Source organism: Sinohyriopsis cumingii, chromosome 7 (genome assembly GCF_028554795.1).
Source record: "Sinohyriopsis cumingii isolate HCF-2022 chromosome 7, ASM2855479v2, whole genome shotgun sequence".
Lineage (NCBI taxonomy): Eukaryota > Metazoa > Mollusca > Bivalvia > Unionida > Unionidae > Sinohyriopsis > Sinohyriopsis cumingii.
The window spans coordinates 129,814,622-129,827,584 of record NC_142967.1 but is presented as its reverse complement, the minus strand read 5'-3'; the positions used below and the strand labels follow the sequence as shown (position 1 = coordinate 129,827,584).

The following is a 12,963-nucleotide window of genomic DNA, read 5'->3' as shown; positions in this document are numbered from 1 at the left end:
AGCTGCACCATCAGTAGATGATCATAGATGTTATGATGTACTTAAAGATTTTAATGAAAATACAAAATTGTTAAATGAAGATGGTGACGACATTATTAATTTTATAACCGATATTGATGAAGCGCCGAGTGTTGGTGAATTAGATGGATTTATTAATAATCTCGTAATATACGATGATGTGATGTTGGACAAACAATCAAATCCAGCTCTGATATTTTCTCGAGGTAGGCATAAAAGTACAGATATTATTTATGTCACACAGAGATATACACAAATACCAAAAGTGATCAGAGATAACTGTAACATTTTAGTTGTATTTAACGGAGTTGATACACGTACTCCGAGAAATATTCTTCAAACATGGTGCAGTGGAGGTATGGACACAATTAGATTTAGAAACTTCTTTTCAAAGCACAAAATACCCCACACGGATTTATAACAATAAATTTCCACGATCCTAGAACAAGATATCGTGTAAGTAATGAATGGGGACGATATAGCCTCAAAGGGGAAAATACATTACAAAACACCCTGGGACGATATGGTGTCAATGGAATTTAACATTGGAATACAGGCCCGGCACTCTGGGGACAAGGGGAATTTAACATGGGAAATTTTAACATGGATGGGACTGTATAGCGTCAAGGGTAAATGAACATGGATGGGACTGTATAGCGTCATGGGTAAATGAACATGGATGCGACTGCATAGCGTCAAGGAAAAATGAACATCTGAGATGGAGATAACACAGACAATAGACAAACACTGATACTACACATTAAAAAACAAAATTTGGGGAGGCAAGAAAGTCAATTCTTTTCGAGGCTTATGAGTGACCCTTACATTCACTTCACTTATTATATACTATCCACACACGGAAAGGTGCCATAACTAACCCCATTATGCTATCCACACGCCGAGAAGCAAATCCAAACTCAAAATATACTATCCACACACGGGGAGAAGCCATAACAAACCCCATAATATACTATTCACACACGCAGAGATGCCAAATCAAACCCAAAATCTACTATTCACACACGGGAAGCAGCAAAAACATAACCACAATCTGCCATTCACACAGAAGGGAAGGTTAAATAACCACACACTCTACTATCCACACACGGGAAGCAGCAGCAAAAAGAAACAAAAGAAAAACACAAGCTGAAACAAAGAACTGAATGGTATACTAATTGTGTCACCAAATCAAAGACTGTTAACATAGTATTATTTTCATTTTCAAACATTAATATATTATAAATTGCTTTGCAGGTAAACCTGCTGACCTGTATGACAAGACGAATGTTGACTGGGTACCGACCTTGAAGCTTGGTCATGTCAAAGTCTTGCCATCTCCATCAGCTGCCACTGACAGATACAATAGAGTATTGGGTCGCGTCAAGAAACGTAAGAGACATGATGCTGCTGAAACCCTTGTGTCACTCCAAGATATACTGGTTGATGACCAAACATGTTTGACAGAAGAATCTGTGGATTTCAACACAAGGGAGATCCAAACTGATTTAATGGGTCATAATATGGAGGCAATGCAACAAGAGTTGAGAAGACTGACTATGGAAAACATGGAGCTGAAGTCGGAAATAGCTAGCCGTAAGATGACCGCAGAGAGTTTGGAGGGCGATGATGACAAAGTCAACTATCTGACTGGTTTGCCCACGCACCACATCTTAATGCAAGTCTTTTCGCTCATTTCATCATACTTGATAGAGACTCATTTATCATCTTTAACAAAGTTTCAACAACTGATGCTAACATTAATGAAACTACGACTCAATGTGCAAAATGAATTTATTGGGATAATATTCCAGTGCGCACAGCCAACAGTGTCGAGAACAATTTTGAATACACTCCATGTGTTGACTCGTTTACAGCCTCTTATCAGATGGACTGAGAGAGAGGAGATCAAGAAGACTATGCCCATGGAATTCAGATGTTACCTGAATGGTAAAGTCGTAGTAATAATCGACTGTTTTGAAGTCTTTATTGAAACTCCTTCAAATGCAGAAGCTAAAGCTACGACTTGGTCTTCGTACAAACATCATAATACAGTTAAATTTTTAATTGGTATAACTCCACAAGGTACCATCTCTTTCCTTTCCCAAGCATGGTGCGGCAGAGTGAGCGACAAGTTTGTCACAGAAAACAGCAGTTTTCTAAATAAACTGCTACCTGGAGATGTTGTTATGGCAGATCGAGGTTTTGATGTAAAAGACAGCATAGGAGTTATGATGGCCTCTGTCAAGATGCCAGCTTTTACTAAAGGAAAAAAGCAAATGCCAGCTTTAGAGCTCGAGGAGTCAAGAAAATTAGCTCACCTTCGCATTCATGTGGAACGAGTAATAGGACTCATGCGACAGAAGTATACCTTTTTGTCTGGAACTGTGCCTATTGATCATTTGCGAACCACTGATGACAAAGGGTTGACAACTATTGATAAAGTTGCCCTAGTGTGTGCTGCATTAACAAACTTGTCACCAAATATAGTAGCATTTGACTAAAAGTGATCATGCTATTGTCTAGGAATGTGGGATGTTGTTGTATATGTAATTAGGAAGGGATGTTTATTAATCTATAATACATGAGAAAGATCTATTGATATTTACTGTTTTCCTTGAAATAGTGCAGTGAGAGAGAGAGAAAGTGAATGCATTATAAATATATCAATCACTCATATTAACACTAATCATAATACAGTACTGACAGAGATGAAAACACAAGACTTGTTTGCATTATGGCTCTTGAATACATAAAAAACATTGTCAAACACACAAGCATGTACCATTATAAATATATCAATCACTCATATTAACACTAATCATAATACAGTACTGACAGATCAAAACACAAGACTTGTTTGCATTATGGCTCTTGAATACATAAAAAATATTGTCAAACACACAAGCATGTACCATTATAAATATATCAATCACTCATATTAACACTAATCATAATACAGTACTGACAGAGATGAAAACACAAGAGTTGTTTGCATTATGGCTCTTGAATACATAAAAAACATTGTCAAACACACAAGCATGTACCATTATAAATATATCAATCACTCATATTAACACTAATCATAATACAGTACTGACAGATGAAAACACAAGACTTGTTTGCATTATGGCTCTTGAATACATAAAAAACATTGTCAAACACACAAGCATGTACCATTATAAAAATCTCTCTCTCTCTCTCTCTCTCATAAAAGCAATAATCATAGTTTTTGTAATTATTATAAAAATGAAGCACACAAGACTTGTTTGCTTTTAGGCTCTTGCGTAGATACTACACTTTCGAGTCACTGGACTTTGCTAACCCTACTCTTGCTACATGATTTTATGCATTCAGGGCAATACCATTTTCCTTTTGGCTTTGATGCAATGCCTACACAGTCAAAATGAAACCACTGAAACTGGCAATTTCGATCATCACAGGCAACCATCTGTCCATATTCCTGATCCTGGCAGAAGCACCATACAGGCTCTGATGGCTGGTGTGATGCATTGCTTGGTTCTGGTGTTGTCGCTTTACTATTCTGTAGTGGCAAACATGTAGGCTCTGATGGCTGGTGTATTGCACTGCTTGGTCCAGGTGTTACCCCATTATTATTTTGAAGCGGTAAGCGTGTATAACATCTGGCCAACAATTCTGGCAGAACTCCAACTCTGAAAACATTGAGTGCTTTTGGAAGCATATCTTCCCAAAACGCATGGCATTTCTCAATCCTCTCAATATGAATTGATTGTCTTGTCCAGACTACAAAGTCTGCATACTTTGTATCACATACAAACAATTGGCATTGAACTTGGTAATAATGTTCATGTCTTCTGTCGAGAGTTAGCCCACCGTTGCAATCTCTCACAAGGAATGATTTTTCAATGTCAGCTTTACTCAGGTCCATGTCTCTCATTGTATACGGGCACTTGATCTCTAAAGATCCAACTCCACAACAGTCGCATGATGTGATGCCGTCTGGTGATGCTCCAATCTCTGGATGAGTAATGTGAATTACAAGACCAGACGAACGAACCATGAAATTTGTATGATTTTTCTTCATAGCTTCTATGTATTGATGCTTGGCTTTTGGCTCATATGTCAATCCCCAACTGGTCTGAATTGACTTGAATTTTCTCAGGTCAGGATAACATATGTTTTTAATCAAGTGAGGTGCTGGCTGTGTTGAGTTTGTATGACAAACTGCTTTGAATTTTGAAGCAGTTATTCTGCCTGTTCTGTGTTTCTGCCATAGTTTACTCATAAACTGTTCTCGTGTTGCCTGCTCCAATGCTTCTATCTGGGATATGGTAACCTCAATTTTTAATTCATTGCACAGTTTCCTAATTTCACATAAAGGAAGTTGATGTATCTCTTCATCAAACAAATCTGAAAGCAGTTTGGGATACATGAGTTGTTCCTCTTTTGGAATGAAATTATCACTGAAGGGCTGAACTATACTCATAATGGCTGGCTTCACCTGACCCTTGTTTATCTCGTGCAAAAAGTTGATAAGTTCTGTCTCACTGATGGGTGGTACTTCCTTATGTTGTCTTACTCTGGAAGGAGTTGTTTGTGTTCCTGTGGCTACTGCCTCATCCAATTTTTTCTTCTTCAACTGCGCTGATGTGAAGTCGGTCTCAGCAACAGGTCTGTAATTGATTTGTTTCAGCGGTGCAGATAGTAACCGGTATGCTGGAGCTTGTGTTACCGTTTTTTAGTCGCGCAGTTTCACTGTTGCTTCTACTGCAAACATAAGAGATGCCACATGAGAACAGACTTCACCCAAACCTGCCATACAGTCACAGTGTGCAGTGCAGATGGTTCCAGTCTTCTCTGCAATAATCCATGATTGGGTGGGCTTTTCTCTCAGTTTTTGTGAGTGGAGTACCTATAAAAAAAATGAGGACAAAATTACAAGAAGTTGATTTTTGTTCCCCATTCAACATGAATCCAAAATTAAAATGGATCTGATATTTGCTTGCATGGAATACACTAAGGTTACATTTCATCCAGTGGCTGAGAAAAAATTGTGTTCTCTCAAATGGCAAAGCCACAAGTGAGAGTACTAGTTGTTTTTTTTTTAAATCCATATTAACTGAAATCTGAAATTTGGGAGTGTATTTCAAATATGCATGCAAATGCTTGCATATCAACAAATGTTTCTGACAGCTCATTATGAAAACTGGCATCTAGACTACATATTTAACTAATTTATTTTTGTAGGTGGTGAAATATATATGTACATGCACTCGTAAGCTATCAATCTGCATAAACTGAAGTGTCAACATGCCAGGAAGATCTGGGGGGGGGGGGAGAGGATGGGTGGCGAATAGATGAGAGAAAATGGAGAGAATGGGTGGTGGAAGCGAAAGAGAAAGAGTTTGAGAGAGAGAGAAAGATGATGATGATGCTGATGATGATTATATTACCTTTCCCCGAACAACGTGGTATCCATTTTTCACGTACACAGCAACTTCTCTAACCCATCCAGAAGTAAATAGATTGTATGTGTCAAGGCTTTTCCAGGCTTTCATTTCCTCTAAGGTATAGCTGCTCTTTGCATAAATCAGATAATTTATTATATCTGGGTACTGAAGGCTTGAGAATAAGACCTCCGTAGTACTCCACTCTGACTTTGGTATTTGATAGGGATCTAAATCATCTATCAGCCGGCATTTACTTAAATATATTTGCTTCGATGTACTGTCTAACGTGTCGATATATATATCTGATTTTCTCTGATTTTTACTGGCTTCGACATTGTTATATACTCCACGTTTGATTAGCAACCACAAGTGTCGACCTCCGCTTATAATCCAATATGGCGGCGTGCTTATGTGTGCACATTAAATTCTGACGTCACTGAATACGGTCTATGGGAGAGTGTTCTGAGTATTTTGATAGATTTGGTCATCCCACACACGAAATGACCAGTGTATCGATAAACGGACCATTACCATATTTTGACTTGACTGGATTCGCTTGTATCGAGTCATTCGAGTTTGCTAAAGGTCTTCGTCCGATTTGTTGTGCTTGGTTTGGCAATCATTTTTCAGAAAAAAATGTGGGTACCAACAGTATTATTACGATATATGCTCGATGTAAAAAATACTTATATTTCTGACAGTAGGTGAAGCAATTATATCATATCATCCGCAGAAAGAAGTTTGGTTACCACACCAAAATAAATACTCTGATGATGAAAATCGGGTGTTACGAAACACCCAAATCCACCCAAATCCACTCAAATCCACCCAAATCCACACCAAATCCACCAAAATCCACACCAAATCCACACACCCTAGTGCAATCTTTCGACTTTAATCTCCACTCAATTAATAAATAAATGACAAATTGCTCCATCGCATCACTTCATCGCTCCATCGCCCGGCCAAATACTGCAAGATGTAGCGATTGTCCCTAAAAGGATTCCATATAAATGACCTATAAAATATATAATAATGACCAAAAACAAATGTTGCAAATATTTTATTGTCATACAGAAAATGTTATATTGATTCAATATTATGATGGTGAAAAAGAATAATCTGTAAGTACATTTCTTTGGTCATTTATAATACTTTTTAGTCCGTTCTGATGCTGGCCGTATCTGCTGGCCTGGCTTTTTCCCAACATTTTCGGAAGCCTTGGGATACTTAAAATCTATGTTGCTGGCACTGATATATCTGGATTTTGTTGTTGGTGGTGGTTTTGCCAGCATGAATTTGTGTATATGCCTGTCTTTCTCCATTTGTGGCATACCATGCCATATTAGTTGTGGAATAATATGCTTTTCCATTGAAGGTGCTAGACGCCAGTCTCCTTTGCTATAAACAGCGCATCTGAGAAACAGAATTTGGTTTTTCATAATAGTTCCGATCTCTTCAATAAGTTCTGAGAATTTGTTTCTGTCCCAATTAACTGCTGCCTTTAACTTATGGTTCATGGACTCGCCGTTATTATTAGTCCATGGTGCACTGATTACTCCTTCGCGTAATGGTCGGAAAACCTTTGCCAATATGATTTAAAAACTGGAAATTGTTTTAAATAGGGTTCCAAATTCTGACATCTTGATTCAAACTCCGTATCATCTGAGGCAAAAATTACTCCATCATTATTTCCAAAAATGATTTGGAGTATTCTTTTACGGGCCAGTACACATGCCCCATTTTCTTGAAGATGTCGTTGGACATTGTCATACATGTGTTTGGTACATAACAAAAAATTTACATGCGGGAATTTGGCTTTCAGGGCGTTTGTCATGCTCTTTTCTTCATCACTTCCAATGGTTAATCGCGCTTTGTGTCCAAATCGATCGCTTACGTGTGAGAAAAATTTCCCGTAAGTTTCCTCTTCGGCATCAAAATGTATCATACACGGCCCAAACATTACCGGAAAATCGTTTGTTCTATTGCTTATCACACATCGGTTTTTGAAAGAAAAGACTGTGACATAGAAATTTCCCAAGTTGAAAGTTCTATCAACACCTAGAACACTCCCATCATCACCTTCACAGTTTCTGATCGTATCAACCATCTGTTGGTTGCTATAAACAATGACAACCGGTATTTTGTGTTTAGTCAAAATTATTTCTTGGATGACTGGATTAGTGTGAAGCTCACTTAAAACACTAACCACATCATCAGCTATATTTATTCTGGAGTTGATATTTTCTTCACGTTTTCGTTTGCGGTCTCTGAATTTCTTGTCGTTTATTTGTTTCATCGATTTCGGAGCAGTGAAACTGTTATCTTACATAAGTTTTGTGAGAACGCTGCTGACGTTCTCATGCTTTACCTTTCAGCTGCTCTCTGAATCATATTTGGGTCTGTCCTTACATATGGCTCCGATTTCTTAGAATTTCCGTGCTTTTTAAAGATGGTTGGCATTTTGCCGCAGTATTCCACAATGGCCAGCATTTTTTTCTCTACAGGAAAAGAATCGGGCAGTCCAGCAATTGTTGTTACGCGTTTTTTGAATGATTTGTCTTCCATCAATTTAGTATAATATCTATGCAGTGTTAAAACACTCGATCGCTGAGGAAATATTGGTTCATATGTGATCTCTCCATTGACCATTTTCTTGACACAGTACTGTTCCTTTTTCATATACGCTGTACGTACTTTGTGAACAGAATCGGTGACAACAAAAGTCTGATTAACGGTTGTAGCACTTCTCCAATCCCAAACACCGCAGTCATCGGGGAAGTTTTTGGCACCACTGTCGTCATCAGATGCTTCAATGACAGTGTATACGTCGATTTTTATTCCTTTTGGGATGCTTTTTTCTCCTGTTTCAGTAGACATGATAACTTTCAGTAATTCGTCGTTGGTCATGAACTTTCCAGGGCTGCTAGCTGGCATCATTGCTTTTTTTTGTTGTTGAGTTTAATTATAGTAGCGTTCGCACAACTGTGCATGTGCCACATTTTTCTGACTGCACCGCAGCCTGCTAGTTGTTCCTGGGAAAGGGGATGGTGCCACCTCCCCCAGGCTTTTATGGATTCAAGGAACCCTGATAGTTTGGCCTCAATTTGTGGGTCCATAAAGGTCCCTACAGTTGAATGGTTGGCTGTCATTAGTGGGAAGGAGAGCTCGGGAACGGTCCTGCTTGCTTTACATCGCTGGTTTCTTGTTGCATTTGCCTGCTTATTTTTTTTTTAGAGATTTGTTTTTTTTTTTTCTTCTTCAAAATGTTCTAAAAGGAGGGGGGATGTTCTATGCTGTTTATAGAGGTTCTTAGTAAATATCATGTATGAAGAGAGATTTTCAAGGTTATTATGGGATTACTAGTCGAGATGTTTAGGGTGTGTTTCCTACGTTATGTTATTTATAAGTTTTTAGATATTACCTCTTTAAGTTATTTATTAATTGATGTTTTTAGAGATTGAATGTTATTTATACTTTATTTAGCAAGAGACCGGAGTCCTAGCGGATTACACGGTTCGTTAAGGACATCTAGGACAGGAATCCTAGCTGATTACTCGGTTCGTTAAGGACATCTAGGACATCCGATTTTGCGGTTTCCTTAGTTTTTTTTATAGGTGCTTCGTAAGTGAATTATTTATTAATACTTTTATAAAATTGAATGATATGTTATGGTTTTTTATGTGGTGGCTTCTAAATTTATTTAGCTAAGTTACTGGGTCTTTTGGTTTTGTGGGGATAGTAATTATATTTTGTTCCTATGTCCTGCTGAATCTATGAATTTATTTATATTTTTATATGCTGATTGTTTATTTTTATTAGAGTCCATAAGTAACTCTGGGTATGTGTGTTGTGATCCGATCTCTTTTTGGTTTTCGATAAATATTTTCCGAGCGGGTTGATATTTTGGGCATATATTGAATACGTGGTGTGGCAGTTAAAACAGTTAGTGGTTGTTGGTTTGGGTCCTATAAACCTTCCAAAACTGTTTGCTAGTTTAGTTTTTCCAGTTATTATCCTGTTTATGGTTTTCTGTTCTAAATAGGTACCCTTAGGTAGCTGTATGTTCCTATCTACGATTTTTTGGGTTTCATGGTGCTTTTTACCTTTTGTGGAGGAGTTCCAAAAATCTTGCCATGTTTGGTCTATATATGTTTGTGCGAAGCTTATTGCTTCTGTAGAGCTATAGTTAAGCTTGATAGAGTTTTGATCTCCTAGTTTGGTTTTTGCAACTTTGTCTGCTGTTTCGTTGACAGAGATTCCAATGTGCGACGGTATCCACATGAGCTCGACTAATTGATGTGCTGTGGTGATATCGTCAATTAATTGGCATGCTCTGTAGAGGAATTGTTCCCTAGAGTGTGTATTGCGATTTTGGATCGATTTGATAATGCTTAGGGAATCGCTTACAATGACTGCTTCAGGTATTTGGTTGTCTTTGATCCATTTTAGTGATTCAAGTATAGCCCAGAATTCAGTGGTGTAAATGGAGCAATAGTCAGGTAATCTGGATCCCGTTTGTATATTGAATTCAGGGATGACTATTGCTGCTGCTGTTCTTGGTGGGTTGTTTGTTTTTGATCCATCGGTATATATTTTAACATAGTCCAGGTATTTTTGGTTGATTTCGTTTACCAGTACAGGTTTTAGTACGTTTTCTTGTCCTTCTGTATTGCCTAATTTGGTAGCTTCAATGTTAATCTTTGGTGGTTTTTGTAACCATGGTGGTTTGTTCTGGTCTGTATTGTTTGTTACCTGTTTTTTTAGTAGAGGTATCTTTTCTCTTAGTTCAAGGATTACTTTGCCACTTGGTGTGATAGGTATGATTTTGGGTTTGAAGACAACTTTACACTTATTTATAGCTATTTTGGTGGGATGGTTGTCTGGGTGGGTATCTAATCGAATGGAGTATCGGAGGAGCAGTTCTTGCCTACGTAATTTTAAGGGTAGTTCTCCTGTTAGTGTTTGTAGTTCTTCTAATGATGTTGAGGGGAGTGATCCTGTGCATAATAGCAAGGCTTTTCTCTGGATAGTGTCAAGTTTTTGTAGTACAGGCTGCTTAGCCGAGTTATATGCTTGGCAACCGTAATCCAGTTTTGATCTAATTAGGCTTTTATATATCGTGAGGAGGGTTTCCTGGTTGGATCCCCAGTCAGTCCCTGTGATGTTCCTGAATAAATTGAGATCCTTGTTACAATTCTGGGTGAGTTGTTCAATGTGCTGTTTCCATGTGAGGTGGTTGTCAAAGAACATTCCTAGGAATTTTACTACTGTTACGTATTTGATTAATTGATTTTGTATATAGAAGTTTGGACAGACTAGGTTGTTATTTCGTTTGGGGGTGAATATGATTGCCACAGTTTTTTCATGAGATATTTTGAAACCCCATTTGTCCGCCCATCTCCCTATGTTGTCTAGGCTCTGCTGGATTTCTTTAACTACTGTGTTATTGGCAGGATTTCCATTCCTCCATATGCCACTATCATCTGCAAATTGTGACAAGTTTATTTGTGTGGAGGCTACATTGAGGTCAAGGTCGTTTACCATTAGGTTAAATAGTAACGTACTTATTACACTGCCTTGCGGTGTTCCATTTTCAAGTGAAAATTCTTCCGAATGGGTGTTGCCTATTCTTGTGGCAATTTTCCGGCCTGTGAGGAAATCGCCAATCCAGTTCAACAAGCGTCAGTTATTCCAAATTGGTTTAATTTGGCCATTAGTCCATTGGTCCATACTAGGTCGAACGCTTTTTCTAGGTCTAAAAAAAACGCTATGAGGTTGCGATCGGTTTTCCTATGTGCGTTAAAAGCGAGTTTGATGTCTGTTTCCAATCTGAGAAGTTGGTCAGTGGTGCACCGTTTGTTCCGAAAGCCACATTGATTTATGGAGAGTAGGTTATTGGTTTCTAGGTGGTGTTTTAACCTATTTGCGAGTATTGTCTCCATTATTTTGCAAATATTGTTTGTAAGGGAGATGGGTCGGTACGAATTTATGTTGTTGGGATCTTTACCTAGCTTGGGGATTGGTATTACTATGGCCTGTTTCCATTCGGTGGGTAGCTGGCCTTTATCCCATATCCTATTAAAGAGTTTGATTATGGCTATTGTTATACTGATAGGTGGTTTTTTGTAGATAATGTAACCTGACTGATCCGTGCCAGGGGATGTTTCGTTTTTGGATCGTAGGGCTATCTTCCATTCATGTACTGTGATGTCGCTATTTAGGTGAGATTCTTTTGTTCCTTGGTCTTGAAACATTTGAGGTTGGGTTCCCTTCATTAGTTTTTTGTGTTCTTGAAAGTTTTTGGTGTGATTATTGTTGCTACTCATGTTCGAAAAATGCTTCGCTAGGAGGTCTGCCTTATCTTTATTTGTTATGGCATTTTTAATTTTTGGGGCTGAGGTAGTTGCTTTCCCTTTTATGGCTTTTATCTTGTCCCATATTTGTTTTGAGTTTGATTTTAGACTCAGTTTAGAGCAAAAGGTTTGCCATAGATTAATTTTAGCAGTTTTTATAGTTTGTTTTAGTGCTTTTTCTTAATCTTTATATTGACAGAAGTAGATAGAATTTTTGGTGCGTTTATATTTATTTAAGGCCCTCTTTTTGTCTTTGTGTGCTATAGTGCACTGTTTAGTCCACCATGGTACAGGGTTTTTATTTTGGATATTAGTTGTCTTTGGTATGCATCGGTTAGCTGCTTCTATAATTGTGTCTGTTATGTTATCATAATACATGTCAAGACCTGGGCTTTCTAAGTTATCTGGATTTACTCTAGCTAGTAATAATTGGAATTGGTCCCAGTCTGCCTGTTGGTACCTCCATTTAGGTGGGGTTTCGTTAGGAATGTGTTGAGTTTTTGTTTGAATATTGATTGTGATGGGAAAATGGTCACTTCCTAACGTATCTTCCTGATCTACCCACCAATTTGTGATTTGAGCCAATTTTGGGGTAGTGATGGTTAGGTCTATGGCTGAGAGAGTGCCATCCTCAGGGTTTAATCTAGTGTTCGACCCGTCATTTAAGATGACCAGATTGTTCTCAATTATCCATTTTTCAACCATATTTCCTCTTTGATCTTTCTTTTTACCTCCCCATAATTCACTGTGTGCGTTGAAGTCGCCACAGGTCATTAGATTGTTGTCGTTGTTATTAGTGATTGCCTTTAGTGAGATTAGGTTGGTAGGGCAGAAGGTACCCCCTGGGTCGTATGCATTTATTATTTGAATGTTTGTGGTTCCTATATTTATCATTACTGACATTATTTCGATGCTATCATTGATGTTTAGGTTAGGGGGTACTTCTATTACTTCATAGTAGATTAGTGTATCTATTAAAAAATTGCTAGTCCACCCCCTTTCTGCCTTATGGGTCTGTTTTTAAAGATTCCCTGGGTATAGCCTTGTAGTTTGGGCAGGCGTTTGTGTTCTTGTGTTATGAGGGTTTCCTGTAGGCAGATTACGTCTGGTTTTATGGCCGTATTATTCAGTTTGTTCTGCAGTTCTGATAGGTTTTTAAA

The 12,963-nt window shown here is 38.1% G+C and overlaps 2 protein-coding genes across 2 annotated transcripts; one reads left to right on the top strand and one right to left on the bottom strand.

The window, feature by feature from the left end:
* Positions 1 to 2,120: 2,120 nt before the first annotated feature.
* On the top strand, positions 2,121 to 2,641 carry LOC149796118 (uncharacterized). The gene has a single exon (XM_089964198.1). It carries the CDS (start codon positions 2,205 to 2,207, stop codon positions 2,517 to 2,519), a length of 315 nt encoding a protein of 104 aa, XP_089820324.1. The 5' UTR covers positions 2,121 to 2,204; the 3' UTR covers positions 2,520 to 2,641.
* A 681-nt stretch (positions 2,642 to 3,322) lies between these two features.
* Positions 3,323 to 5,694, bottom strand: LOC149796117 (uncharacterized). The gene is made up of 3 exons (XM_089963921.1): positions 5,451 to 5,694; positions 4,744 to 4,909; positions 3,323 to 4,641 (listed from the first exon to the last, which is right to left on the bottom strand). The coding sequence occupies exons 1-3, from the start codon at positions 5,553 to 5,555 to the stop codon at positions 3,323 to 3,325; spliced, it is 1,590 nt and encodes a 529-aa protein (XP_089820047.1). The 5' UTR covers positions 5,556 to 5,694.
* Positions 5,695 to 12,963: the final 7,269 nt, after the last annotated feature.

Coding starts and splice junctions, on each gene's coding strand:
- LOC149796118 (XM_089964198.1), top strand. CDS start 2,205: ATGGCAGATCGAGGTTTTGATGTAAAAGACAGCATAGGAGTTATGATG.
- LOC149796117 (XM_089963921.1), bottom strand. CDS start 5,555: ATGAAAGCCTGGAAAAGCCTTGACACATACAATCTATTTACTTCTGGA. Junction 4,910..5,450: donor ACCACGTTGTTCGGGGAAAG/GTAATATAATCA, acceptor TTTTTTTTATAG/GTACTCCACTCACAAAAACT. Junction 4,642..4,743: donor AGAAGCAACAGTGAAACTGC/GCGACTAAAAAA, acceptor ACTTCACATCAG/CGCAGTTGAAGAAGAAAAAA.